Source organism: Notamacropus eugenii, chromosome 3 (assembly GCF_028372415.1).
Source record: "Notamacropus eugenii isolate mMacEug1 chromosome 3, mMacEug1.pri_v2, whole genome shotgun sequence".
NCBI classification, from domain to species: domain Eukaryota; kingdom Metazoa; phylum Chordata; class Mammalia; order Diprotodontia; family Macropodidae; genus Notamacropus; species Notamacropus eugenii.
The window spans coordinates 360625627-360639896 of NC_092874.1; the positions used below are offsets into that span (position 1 = coordinate 360625627).

Sequence of the window (14270 nt, forward strand, 5' to 3'; positions counted from 1 at the left end):
TAAAAATGAAATGTATTTCTTATACATACAAGTTCAAATATTTCATTATAAATTGGTTTGTGAAGAACTGTTTACATATATTATCTTGATTATCATTAAAGTAACTTTTAATTTTGCTTGTACAGTGCTATTTTCTTTAGATTCCCTTAATCAAACTAGGTAGATGAACTGAGATAGCCAAAAGGGACTTCAGAGATCACCTAGATAACTATAAACTAGGCAGCACGGCAGATAGTGTTAAAACTGGGGTCAGGCAAACTTGAGGTCAAATTTGGCTCTAATCCCTTATGAGATATGTAACCTGGGCTAATTATTTCATCTTTGCCTGCCTCAGTTTCTTCATCTGTAAAATGGGGATAATAACAGCACCTAAGTCCCAGAGTTGCTATGAGGATCAAATGACATAATACTTGTTAAGTGCTTTGCAAACTTTAAAGAGCCATATTTTTTAAATGGTACGGGGGATATCCTTTGACTCATGCAAAATTTGGATTTAAGTGAGGCAGAGTTGCATTCTTTCCTCCAGAGTCATCAATGTCCAGTGGTAAGACAAAAGTCAAAATGACTGGCAACGGCTCAGGATGCAGTGAACGACCTTGGCATTTCTGACGTCTAACCAAGCTCTAGAGTTTCCACAGAGTCTGATTCTGCCACCTTCATGGTCGATGGCAACAAATTGTTGACATCCACCTATTTCTCCAAGGAAGTCTTCACACACTTGGGGTAGACACCCCCTAACTCATGGATGAGCCTGAGGCCCCTTGTTTACTCGGGTGTGGCTGCTGCACATGCTACAGCTTCTTGGAGCCATAGGTAAGAGCTGGGTGACAGAGGGGCATCAGAAAAGCAGCCTGAGTCTTCCCTGACCATCTGTGCAGCCCACTATATAAATGCCAGCCTCTCTCATCCTCATCCTTCACCACCACCATAGGATCATGGAAAGGACATGAGAGAACATGGAGACTCATCTCACATTTTACAGATCACACAGGTTACAAACAGCTGAGTCCCAATTACAGTAGAGATCATTTCACTACAGTGTCCTTATCACCGGACTATGCTGCTCTCTCCTAAAGCTATTTACGATAAAACTGAAATTAAATGAAGTTATCTGCCCAAGATCAAATACTTAAGTGGCAAAGCTGAGATGAGACTAGAAGCCAAATCTTCCAGTTTTTCAGTCAGGCGTTCTTAAAAAGAAGCAAATCCAGGTTGGCTGTATTTCTTGTTGCCTAAACTTGATACTACAGTGCAATTAGTTTTAGAAGAATTGCAGGTGTGCAAATTACTAAAGATAAGGAAGCCTCTTGCATCCAATTAAAACAGGCTTATAAAAGTTGTATAATAGATACAAATCTTAAGTCCAAAGACAAACGCAGGCGTTATCAAACATGTCTTTTACCTGATGACTTGGGATCCTCCATCCTTTGTCTGATTTGAGAAGTCAAACTTTGAATCAAGGAGTAAACTTTGTCACAGGTCTTCACAGGATTTTTAATTAACTGCATTGATTTGATAACAGAAATGCTACCAGATGGAGTAAGCTGCAGAAATGAAGTTGTTTTATACTTAGTTGTGCCTAATTAAGCATTTGCTAAAAACTGCATAAGCAAAAAATGATCAACATGACTGCACATGACAAAAATTCACATAACCAAGAAGATTATGGGTAGTCAAAGTACACAAAATTTCCACATCCATGTAGGAGAGCAGTTAAAACAACAACATGGATAGGATGTCTACAGGAAAGTTACTGAGGAAGCAGTCAATAACGCTGCATTTCCTCAGACTGTTTCTAAGTAAGGCCTTAAATATAATTCATTCACTATCACCCACATCTACTTAATTTCTACCATTTTATCTTTTGAAATGCAAGTCATCGGTCATCTCCAGATAGCCACCTCTGAATCCTCTCTGTTGACAACAATCTTGACCAATGGAATGCACTGGAAGAAAGGTGGAGAAAGCACAGCACAATGCCTCACCTTTTCATGATCTTCAGTAGTAAAATCTCTATCTTTCTGAAGTATTTCATGAAGTCTTGCTTTCACACGATGCTGACAACTGCTTAGGGAATCCCTGTCACTGTCCAAAAGTCCATTCATATTGGCACTTTTAACCATTTGGACAAGAATGGGGGTAAGCTCTCCTTCTAGAGCCAAAAGTCCCTAAACATAGTAAATCAATCAACAGAGATAAACATAATTAATATACAAAGAAATAGAAAGAGCAATAACACTTATCTTCATCTTCTAAATTATTTCTGTGAGATAGACACTTTATAGAGGAAAGGATTCAGTTATTAGTAAAGTTTATAATCACCTAAGTTTTCTAGTTTAAAATTTTGAATTTTGACAATTTTAAAATGTTTACATGAACACTAAATTTTTAAAAACTATATCAGGAATTATCTCAGGTCAAAGGGCTTTAAAATATTAACTTTATTAAACAAGAAATAATTTTTTGAAAACATTCGTACCTTTGCAAAAGCTGCTGCAGTCATTTGAACTCGTCCCTCATCAGAAGCATATATTTTGAGGTCATGTCGGTAAGTGCTATGTAATCTAAGTAAACCACAACCAGGAAATCCTGCATAGTCACCTAAAAGCAGACATCCCCATTGCTTTGAATTTTATCCAATGATTTTTTTTATTTTTATAAACACAACTTAAAATAGTAAAGATAAAACTAGTAAATTTTGGTAATTAAACAGTTTTTAACCACTATCAATGCACTTCAGGAAGAGATTAAAAAAAATGATGAAAATACTTGGAAGAAATTACCTTGTCCTCCAGGATACATACACCTGAAAGCTCTTCCAAGTTCTTCAGCCTGGACCCTTCCTGCAGGCGTTAATTCTCCTCCCCATTTCAGAACCAAAAGTAAAGATGGTTCTTCTCTTCGACTGTCTGAAAATACCAAGAAATACATACATACATATATACATATTTTAAAAACTAGATTCAAATTGTTTTCACAGTCAAAGTCTTTCCTTCATGGATATCTAGACTTCAAGATCTATTACCTACCTACTGTATGCAATGGAATCCCTCCTGGAACGCAGAGGAGGACCTTTCTATAATCAATGATGGGACATTCTAGCAATAAGTTATTTGTAAAGTTCTAAGATCTGCTAGGAAGATTAAGAAAAAAGTCTGGAGCTGAAGTTTTTATATAGAACCTAACAGAACAAGGAAATATCCTTCAATCCTATGTTTCTGGGTTAGTTATACACAAAAAATTTTAATCCTCATAATGAAATGACCTCTTTGAAATAGTTATTTTTCTATAAAATGACAATAAAGTCTTATGACTGATGCTTTAACAAATATACAAAGAATATATACATCTAAGTAAATGCTACACATCAAAGCTATAATCACTTTGGGATACTATATACCTACTCCATCAGTGCTGACACTGTTCAAAACTTTCCATACGTGCTTCTAAGTTAGTTTATAAACCATACAAGGAAACAGGTTTGTTTTCTTTTAGTAGTATTATACAGCTTGGCAGCAAATGATCCCAAGCCATTTCTGTCAATCAAATGTTCAAAGACCAGAGATAACTTCCCCTTACACAGAACTTTGGGGTTCATAAAATGCTTTTCTCACAACAATCTGATGAAAAAAGTAGAATGTGTCTAACAATACGGACAACAGAAGTACTGTTAGACTATACATATTGTTTCCAAAGGAGAACACTCTTTTGGACCTCTAAGTTTTATGTATGCCGAAATATCTGTTGCAATATCTCATGCACCATCATGACCTGTGTGGCCCACGGCAACTACTGATGTTTCATCTTTTGTACTCCATTTCTTCCTTCCTTTGTTAAAATAGATCTATAATACCTCTGTTGGGGGAGAGAGCAGCATAGTTTCCATAGTTAATGGATAGAATTACAGGGAATTAGGAGTGGAGGTCTTGGTTCACAATCTACCAGAAATGTGTTGGAGGATAAATTCCTTTCAGCTCATAAATGAATGAGTGGCAAATAGGCCATTGTGTGTGTGTGTGTGTGTGTGTGTGTGTGTGTGTGTGTGTGTCTGTATAATATCACATAAGGCATATTCATATTTAAACTAGCATCCTTGTAGTTACTAATGTTGAGGTCAATCACAAGATACTGCTAATAATCAATGCTGATTAATCTTGTATATATATATATTTAGATAGTTTATATGTACAATCTTACATACACATAAAATTATGTGTATGTTATATGTATGTACATATAATTATACATACAATCTATATACACACATACATACATGCACACACACAACTATCCAACTTTCTAAAGGGTGACTAGGGGTATTCAGACCTGCGATTTCATTGATGCAAGGATCTCTTAGATATGGCAACTTGAACCTCCAATGAAGTTAGGGAACTTCTCTGTAACTTACAATGCTTACAGAATTGTAAGAGCACTAATAAATGAAGTGACTTGCCTACGGTCATAGTTAGTATGCATCAGAGACAAGACTCGAACCCAGGTGTTCCTGATTCCATGTCAAGCCTTTCAGCCACTATGACAAGCTGCCTTAACACAAAAATGCTACATATTAATAATGCCATACCTTCTTCCTCACTAGATGTTTTAGGACAACCATGAGGGAGATAAGTCAACTGGACCTTACGATTTATTCCAGAAAAATGACCATACCTGAAAAATAAAAACAGTAGATGTAGAATACAGCTGGAGAAAGTCTAAAACACATATATACAACTCTGATACAGCAAACGTTGTAAAAATTAAAAATGATCAATAATAATTGAATAACTGACACAATTGGTAGGACGTGGGCTTCAGCTATTGATCAAACACATAAAATTAATATCAAAAGAGCAAATAGGAAAACTGCTCAATAATAAATAATATTTATATATTTCAGTCCCAAATATCTCTCCTTCCCTTGTGTTTACAGCCTGTTGGCTGTATCAAAAATTAAAATTATACTAAATATTTTCTTTCTTTTCAGATATGGCTAATGTAAAAATTTCTTTTGCATGTGTAATGGGCTTCCTCCCCGTGCCTACCCCCGGTTTTCTCAAAGGATAAGGGAAAGAGAATAGAGAGGGAAAGAATTTAAAACTGAAAAATAAAACTGAATTAAAAATAAAATTATGCTAAAAACATCCAGGCTGAAATAATTACTATAAATATAAAAATATTTATTTATAAATATAAAAAAATCACTATACTAGCCTTTTAAAAAAAATTGTCATTGCCTTTATTTTTCCCAAAGTTAAAGAATTTTGAAAGTGAGATATCAAATGACTTTTTATGGGTTAATCCAGGGTGTGTGAGCCTGCTTTTTTAAACAAATTGTGATAACTGTGTTTCAGTATAATTTGGTTCCTTTTTTTTTTAATCCTGTACATTTTATTTTAGGCACTGAAAAAATTAGTCTGAGAAGGAATCTTCGCCAGACTACCAAAGAGGTCCATGACACTCAACTCCTCTTTATTCACTAAATTTAGTAACTCTGTTCTGGCTTCACTCTCTTCTCTACTGTCTTCTGTGTTAGATTATTTCAATCATGCTCTGTCCTTCAAACAGGAACTTTCATCTCTTTAATTTTTTGCTTTTTCCATTCCATTCACCTTTAACCCTACCACTATCCTCTCCAAACAACTACTCAAGTAGCTGAACTAAAGAAAGTCATGAAACCAGGTTGCTTGGGGCCACTACAATTTATATTCACTAACTGGGTCCTCACTGCTACAAGATATTTTTGTAGTAATCTCTTACTGAAATTTTATTATATTCTCTATACATTTATTAGATTAAAGGTTTCTTAGAAAAAGGTTTATGCATTTCTTTTTTTGTATTCCCACAACCTTGAATAGTACTGTGCATGTGATAGTGACTTTAAAAAATATTTGCCAGGTAAGATAAGAGCAGAAGGAAAATATAAAGCTAGACTTCTGGCCATGGTGGCTGAAGACAATGTTAAGCCTACATACTTAAGCAAAACCCTAAAGTTCACATAAGACCAAATAAGGATCAAGAAATTGAGATTTTCAGTGACTTCTCTTATCCTACATTTGTACAAAAAGTCAGCCAGAAATCTGAGGGCAATAACAAAGTGAGACCTGGTCAGCAATCCTGTATGACAAGAAGGAACAGTGACCAGCACTCAGACTGGGGCACCGCAGGCCCCAAGATTTGCAGGTCATTAATCCTCTGTAGTCTGAAGAATCAGTGCTCTGAAGCTCGAAGATCTAAGAGGGCTGAATCCTGGGAGGTGGAAGGGACCCAGGTCTAGACAAAGCAGGGCCTACCCACTCACCCAAAAACACAAGAAGAAGATATCTGATTCAAGCTGGAGAGACGAATAAAACAAAGTAAATACTGACCAGAATGAAGATTACTGAATTTCAGAAATTCCCTACAACAGATGGAAAATAACCACAATAACTACAAGTAGAGACTCAAAGAAAAAAATGGATTTTCCACAAGGACGACATGAATATGCAAAAGAATGAAGTAAAAGACAAAATGAAATGAAATCTCCGAGGAAAGATTTGGAAAGAGGGTAAATGATTTAGGAGAGAAAGTGGTAAACCTTACCAAGGTAACCAATTCTTTAAAAACTAGAATAAATCGAATAAAAATTAATGATTCTATTAGACAGCAAAAAATAGTAGAAAACAATCTAACAATTGAAAAAAAAAATGTAAAATACGTGGTATGGAAAGTCCCCAAAAACAAGTTGAGGAGAGATAACGTAAGAATCAAAGGGCTTCCTGAAAATATTAATTTTTTAAAAGTTTACACAATGTACTTCCAGAAATCATAAATTTCTGAAAACTGCTCAGATCTATTAGAACCAGAGTACATGATAGAGACAGAAAGTATCCACAGGCTACTTCCTGAAAGTAACCCTTAAAATAAAAAATCGAAATCCAGAGTTCTTATGAGAAACAAAAAATACCTAAAACATCCAGAAAGAAGCAGTTCAAGAACCAAGGGAGCACAGTCTGAATGATATAATACTTTGCAACTTCTACTAAAAAAACAGTGATCTTGAAAAACAATTTTACAAAAAGCAAGAGATAAAAAAAGGAATGCAGCCAAAAATATCTTTTCCTGCAAAGCTAAGTATAATCCTACAGGAGGGAGAAAAGAGCCTAAGTGAAAAGGGGGAACTCAAAGCATTTCTGAGAAAAAGACTAGCTAGATCTGAGTAGGAAATATGAAACATAATTATAAGATCCAAACAAGCCCACAAAAGTAGATTTATTTGAGCAATCAGAAGGAGCTGTATGACACTGTAGTGCATACATTCCAATGGGAAAAAAGAAACAAATGTTTTTTCAGAACCTTAATATCTTCAAAGGGAATTCTGGGAGTTAACAGAAATACACAAATTTCAACAGGAAAATAAGCCAAGGATAGTTATACCCAGGAAAACACCGCCCCACCCCCCACTCCCAAGAACTAGAATCTAACGGGGTGCTTTAAATTGTTTCCATGATAACCAAGGAATGTTTGAACAAATTGTAGGATAAATGTAATAGAATGTTACTGTGCTATAAGACGTGACGAAAGATACAATTTCAGAGAATCCTGGGCAGCATGAACTGATGCAGAGTGAAATAAGCAAAATTAGGTGATATAAGGACATTAGTCAATGCAATGTAAAGAAACAACTTTGAAAGACTTAAGAACTCTGACCAATGCAACGACCAACCAAAGGCTCTCCAAAGGATCTATGATGAAGCACATTATTACGTACCTCCTGGAAAAAAAAGAGATAGGCACAAGACACTTTGTTTTGCTTTACTATTACTTGTTGTAAGAATTTTTTATTTTTCATCTTTGTTTCTCTCCATTTTTAAATGGGAAGGAAGAAGATGGCAATAATGATGCCAAAAAAGGCCACTGTAACATTTCTTTAAAATGCACAGAACACAGAAGTTCAGAAGTAAGCAAAGATAAACAAGACAGTTCTAAAAGTAAAATGTAGAATTTATTATGTACTTGAAAAAAGAATGAAATGGAAAACTGATGTTTTCACATAGAATTCTTCTCTATTTTGTTATATGAACACTCATGGTTATTTTTTTTGGTATTTAAATTCAAAACTTAAAAAAAAAAACAACTTGAAGTCATCAGTGATGGGCAAATATCTTTGAACATAATAGCAACCATGGGAAAAGGAGGAGGGTTTCAATATGTAGAACTTATAATGAAAAAGCATTCTAAAGTGGAGATTTAATGAATGATTTTGTGCTTTATTTTAGCTAAGAAAAGTCTTCCCAAAAACTATATTGGATTGATCAGGATAAAACAACAAATGCATGGTGTAAAGAATGCTGAAGTTGGAGTCAGAAGCACTGGGTTTGAATCCAGGCTCTGTCACTGACTACCAGAGCAACCTTGAACAAGTAACTTCTCCTCTGTGGTTCTCAGGTTCTTTATTAGTAAAATGATGAGTTTGAACTAGCTGACCTTTCAAAGTCCGCTCTAGCTCTACATCTATGATTCTGTGAACTTAACAGTCATATTCTTTATTACATAAGAGAAAGCTCACACTTGAGTTCCTCTCTCAGTTTTTTATGTAAATTGGGAATGCTATTGAAGAAGTATTTCTATTTCAACACACCAACATTTTTTCAACAGGAAAATAATTTTCTCATTATATATAGACACACACACACAGAAGGAGACAAAAAGACAAAAGGATAAGGTTGAAAAAGATTCTCTGAAATGCCTAGGGACTACTAAAACATTTATAGGCTAATTCTAAAGATACTCACATCTCCAATACAGTTTTTAATTGTTCAAGTTTTGCTTTACTTTCTTCAATTTCAGAATCATTATTTTGTCCCAGTTCTATTAAAAGTTGTCGAGCAATATCTAACACTTCCTACAAAATAAATTAAATCATATAAATATTCATTCATGTAACAACTGTTATACAAATTATAAGACCAGAAAAATAGGTCAAATAAACTTGCCTGTAATTGTTTTGGCTTTTTCAATTTTAATTTCCCAGTTTTATATCCATTATAGTTTTCAAAAAGATCAAAAAATCTTTTAAGAGAAGACAAAGAATATTATTAGTTGAACAACGAAAAAGTCTATTTTCATTAGATAAAATGTATGCCCCCTTTAATGCTCACCAAGCTAGTATTCAGGAAATCATAGAAGACACAAACAATCCCCACACAGTCTCCAACATGAGGTTGTTACAGAAAAAAAGACTGTGTAAGCAATTCCACTTGAATGCTCATGTTTTCATATTTTATTACTTGCCAGCACTAGAAGAACAAATTGTAGAAACTTCTACAACATCTGCTTATACTATTTTGCAGAACACTGAAGATAATAAGGAAAAGAAGGAGTAAGGTCAATAGAACTCTGAGAACAAAAGATGAAACTAGGTAGAGATTATTCTTAATCACTTGGGAATATTTTCCATTTTTTTCAGATAATGGTAAAGATAAAAAAGTTTTAAATGGAGTTTTTAATATAAATTACAGAGAATTTATAGGAACAGAAAAATCAGCCAACACAGCAAACTAAATAAAAGCTAAATGTCAGTTACTCTCTTAAAGAGCCTTGAGTACGGCAAATTATTTATCACTCACTTTTGGTGTCTCACTTCCATTTTCATTTTCTGCTTTGGTGTCCTATCTCCATGACGTATAACTGCTATAACACACCTAAGTTCCATCCTGAAACAGAAAAATATGTGCTAAGTTTCATGAATCAAAATTTACACTGCAAATTTTAGGTTTAAACATATCATATAAATGTATTAACAACTATCAAATGTTAAAGTGAGAGATAAGTCCCAACAAATCTGAAAAATATTTCTTAACAATGGAAAATGAGACATTAAGCTATACAGGAGTACTTCTGCACTTCTCCCAGGGAAGCGATTTCTCAAGAAGATGCTCTTGACAATTGACTTGTGTTTCAAAGCTAAAAAAACTTAGGATACAAGAAGGTCCAGGATCGCAATGAAATCTCTTAAATAGCAGAAGAATATAATGAAGCTAAAAATGTATGAAGATTAAAAAAAGTTGTACTTGAGAGCTTGCAATTTTACCGAGTAGCAATACAAAATATTTATATGTTTAACAGTCAAAGGGAAAAGTTTTCCAAATAGTATATACCAAATTTTAAAAAGTCATATTCATCCTATTATGTACTGGAACTGCTGTTATTCTAGTCTGAGAATCCCTATATTCCTAACACTAGTATCTCAAGACACTCATGCCCAATATACTCTACTACAACAACAACAAAATATAAACCTGTAGTCGAGGTGTCTGATTTGTTCTAAGCCTCTACCTACCACCTGTCCTTTGCCATAAAACTACAGGAACAGCAACTCATCAACTATGCATTTACCAGTATTTTAGATTTTAGCAATAACAGTTGTTGTTATATATATACATATGTGTGTGTGTATGAACTATATTATGTAAAATATATTTTCTATATACATATATAAACTATAATAGTTCAACAATAATTTATATAGTGCTTAGAGGTTCAAAAAGAGGCCTTTATATACATAATCTTACTTGAACATCAACTAAGTGCTCAGATTATCATTCCCATTTTAAAGATAAGAATGAGGCACAGAAGTTAAGTCTACTTGTCCCTGGTCAGCCAGCTAGTGTGATGTGTCAAAGTTCAGATTTTTAAACAAGGTCTTCTTGACTTCAAATCCAAGTACTCTATCCTCTGTGACACACTGTCATGAAACTACAGAATTCTGAATCTCTACATTTAAAAAAACTCAAAGGGAAATTACTATTTTTAATTTTGAAAACTTTATTTTCTTTGTAACAATTCAAACTAATAGTGGAAAAAAAAATAAACTTACATAGTTCCAGATGTTGTTGGTACAATTGGGATATCTTCAGCTTCTAATGGTATTGACCAGGGGATCTGAAATTGTGGAGCAAGCTCTCGCATTATAATGTTGCTTAAAAAAAAAAGACAAAATGAAACAATATATTTATATCTCAAAATCGGACCTAGAACAGTATAAAAATGTCAAGATTCTAAAGATGCTTATCAAACCACCATTTACAAATAGTCTTTAAAATCTGAGAAACTGGCTCCCCAAAATCTTGTTCCTTACATACATAGTTTAAACTAATTTAGTTTAAAATGTCTACTGGACACCCAGTTTGAGATTTCTGAAAGGCGGCTGGAGATGTGAGATCAGACAAAAACACTGCATCTGAACAACCAGGAACTGATACTATAAGTACTTCTATACTTATACTATATAGTAACTTGTACTATACACACATCTCATAAGTTGTGAGTTTGTGGGACAGGGCTGGAGGGAAGGGAGGGAATGAATGCCTTTTTCATCTCTGCATCTGATATTGCCCATGCTTACTGATTTAAAAAATAAATGTTTATAAAATCAACAGATATTTAATTAGGATTATTTGATTCTTTATTATGACTTAGTTTATAAATCACTGGTACTTATTCTAAGTGTTAAAAAATGCTACCAGTTCACTGTCAACTCATAAAAGCTATTCCAAATTTTGCAATGCTGCTGGTTTCCTTCTTAGTCAAAATGACATCTGAATGTATTAAAAGACTGAAAAAACTAACTCTGGGCAGTTTAAAAGTGTACCACATATTTTTAGCACTTGCAAGTACTTTAAAATTTTATAAAATTTCATATAAAATTATATACATTTTGTATAAAATTTTATAAATACTCTAACCTTTTATGACAAGATTCAATAGCCTGAATCAAAGATGCACTTCTTAACTAATTTTATCTATTGTTATTAAACATATTTAACTTACAAATGAGAAGCAGCATGAATTAGCAGAAGAGTCAGGAAGAAAGGATTCAAGTTCTAGCTCTGGAACCCATCGCCTATGTAACTATGGGTGAGTCATAACCTCTCAGTTATCCAGGTAACTTTCTAGGACTCCAAGTTGTTTCTCTGCCTCAGTGAGAGGAAATTCCCCATTAACTAATCAATTCAACAAGCATTTATAAGATGCCTAATATTTTCCTTTCAGGCATTACTCTGAGTGTCTTTGTTGTATCATTCACTTTGGAATTGGTTGTGAGACACAGGAGATACTGGCAAAGGAATGACCAACATGGTGCGCCTACATCAAAGAGGGCACTGTGCTGTCTGAGTGAAAAATGACTGTAGTAGCTCCAAAGAAATATGAGAAGCACAAATTTAGAGACAACTCCTCTTCAAATGTTCCTATGGACTATTTGTGCCTGACCTGTGCTACGGCCTTCCAGGCTCAGATTAGTCTAAACAGCCACAGCCATACACACTTTACCTTGTAAGTCCAACATAGTGGTGTCATTCTGGTCCTTTTGGAGCACAAGTGACAACAACCAATAAAAACCAACCATGCTGAGTGTTAGGGACATAAACATGAAAATGAAACATCTATCTTCAAGTAGCCTACTCTACTGGGGGGTGAGGGGCCCTGTGGGGGAGAATGGAGAACAACATAAACATGGAAAAGAAAATATACTCAGTCACTTTTAAGGGGAGGACCCTGGCAACTGGAAGGATTGGGTCAGGCTTCATATAGGAGTTGGCATTTGAGGTCCTGAAGGAAGGCAGAGATTCCGTGGAGCAGAAGGGAAAATGGCACTTCCATTTCAGAACCAGAAAGGTTAAGACTACTTATCAAAATCATCTACATAGAGATAATAACTGAACTTATGGAAGCTCACTAAATGAAATCATTAAGTGAGAAAATATAGACAGAAAGGGGAAGATCCAGGGGAAATTTTTGGAAGACACTGACAGTTAGTGAGGATTACATGTATCTAAAAAGAGTCAGTGAAGGAAACTGAGGAATGGCTAAGATAATCAAGAGAGAATAATATCACAAAAAAGCAGAGAGAGAGAGTGAGAGAGAGCAAGCGCACCCAGGAGGAAAAAATGGTCAACAATGTCAAATGCTGTGGAAAGGGATCAATACAGTTGTCAATTAAGAGAGAGACTAGCTCACTAAATGAGGAGGTCAGAAGCCAGATTTCAGTTTAGAAGACTGAGAAGACTAGAATATCGACAGTTTTTTCAAGGAGTTTAATTGAGAAAGAAAAAAAGGCAGCAGCCAGTCTAGATGAGAAGTGATGAACACTTCAATGAAGCTGATAAACACAAGCAGAAATAGGGGACAAGAGAAAAAGATACAGAGCTAGAATCAACAAAACATGGCCACTGATTAAATGACTTAGAAGGGGAAGGGAAAAACAGTTATTATTGTAAGGTGGTTAAACTGGGCTTAGCAGGACCAACATCCATGCAGTAGGCTAGGCTAGGATTTTTTTTTTTTTCCCGACTAAAAGGCAAGGAAACTGTCCCTGAGAATCCTTTGGTCCATAAGGTTCTAGCCCTGGTGAGGCTTCCTTACTGCCTAAGGGCATGGAACAGAATGACCTATAAGAAGTCAGTGATCTTTAGAGTTGGCTCCAGGCCCAAGAGAATCACCACACCCTGAGCAGCTGAGAAGACAGCTCCCTCTACAGAGAAGAGAGAAGGGGAGGCTGTGCATACCTGAATCAAGTATGATTAAGTAAATCTTTTAAGTAAGAAATGTCCTCTGGGGCAGGTAGGTGGCCTGGAGTCAGAAGACTCCTCTTGAGTTCAAATCCTGCCTTAGACAATTACTAGCTGTGTGACCATGGGAAGGTCACCTTAACCCTGCTTGCTTCAGTTTCCTCATCCGTAAAAGTATTTGGAGAAAGAAATGGCAAACCACTCCTATATCTTCACCAAGAAAACCCCAAGTGGGGTCATGAAGAGTTGGACACAACTGAAAAACAACTAAAAAAGGACAAATGTTCCCTGAATCTCTAAGTCTCAAATCTGAACTACCATATTAAGTCAAGGCAGGCCTGGCCTACAGCAAATGGGTAACAGGAAAGATGATAGTTCCTAATACAGAAATAGAAGGAACTGGGTAGAGGTAAGGAAGGGTTGGGGGAAAAGATAAAAATTGTTTTGGATAAGTTGAGTTTAAGATACCTAATTAGATGTCTAATACACAGTCAGTAATAGACTAGAGTGGTATTCCGGGGAGAGACAAAAGCTGGATATGAAAATTTTCAAGTCATTTGAGTAGACCATAGCTGTAGACCATGGAAGCTGATGAGATTATTAAGAAAACTGAGAAGTGAGTCCAGAACAAGCTAAGGTAAGCTTTAGCTGCTTTAAAAGAATTATAGTTTAGCAGAACAAAGAGTAGATAGTCTCTCTGTATACTTACATATAAGTCGCAAA

The 14270-nt window shown here is 35.1% G+C and overlaps 1 protein-coding gene across 13 annotated transcripts in view; it reads right to left on the reverse strand.

Moving 5' to 3' along the window:
- Positions 1-14270, reverse strand: part of PPIP5K2 (diphosphoinositol pentakisphosphate kinase 2) — a 93728-nt gene that overhangs the window by 39096 nt on the left and 40362 nt on the right. For all 13 annotated transcript variants that reach the window (XM_072597294.1, XM_072597292.1, XM_072597301.1 and 10 more), the window contains exons 10-18: positions 10856-10957; positions 9606-9692; positions 8973-9048; positions 8772-8881; positions 4583-4668; positions 2784-2909; positions 2480-2601; positions 1986-2168; positions 1403-1544 (exon numbers count right to left, since the gene is read on the reverse strand). In XM_072597294.1, the coding sequence (XP_072453395.1) occupies positions 1403-1544; positions 1986-2168; positions 2480-2601; positions 2784-2909; positions 4583-4668; positions 8772-8881; positions 8973-9048; positions 9606-9692; positions 10856-10957 (1034 nt within the window). The remainder of the gene's footprint in view (positions 1-1402; positions 1545-1985; positions 2169-2479; positions 2602-2783; positions 2910-4582; positions 4669-8771; positions 8882-8972; positions 9049-9605; positions 9693-10855; positions 10958-14270) is intronic.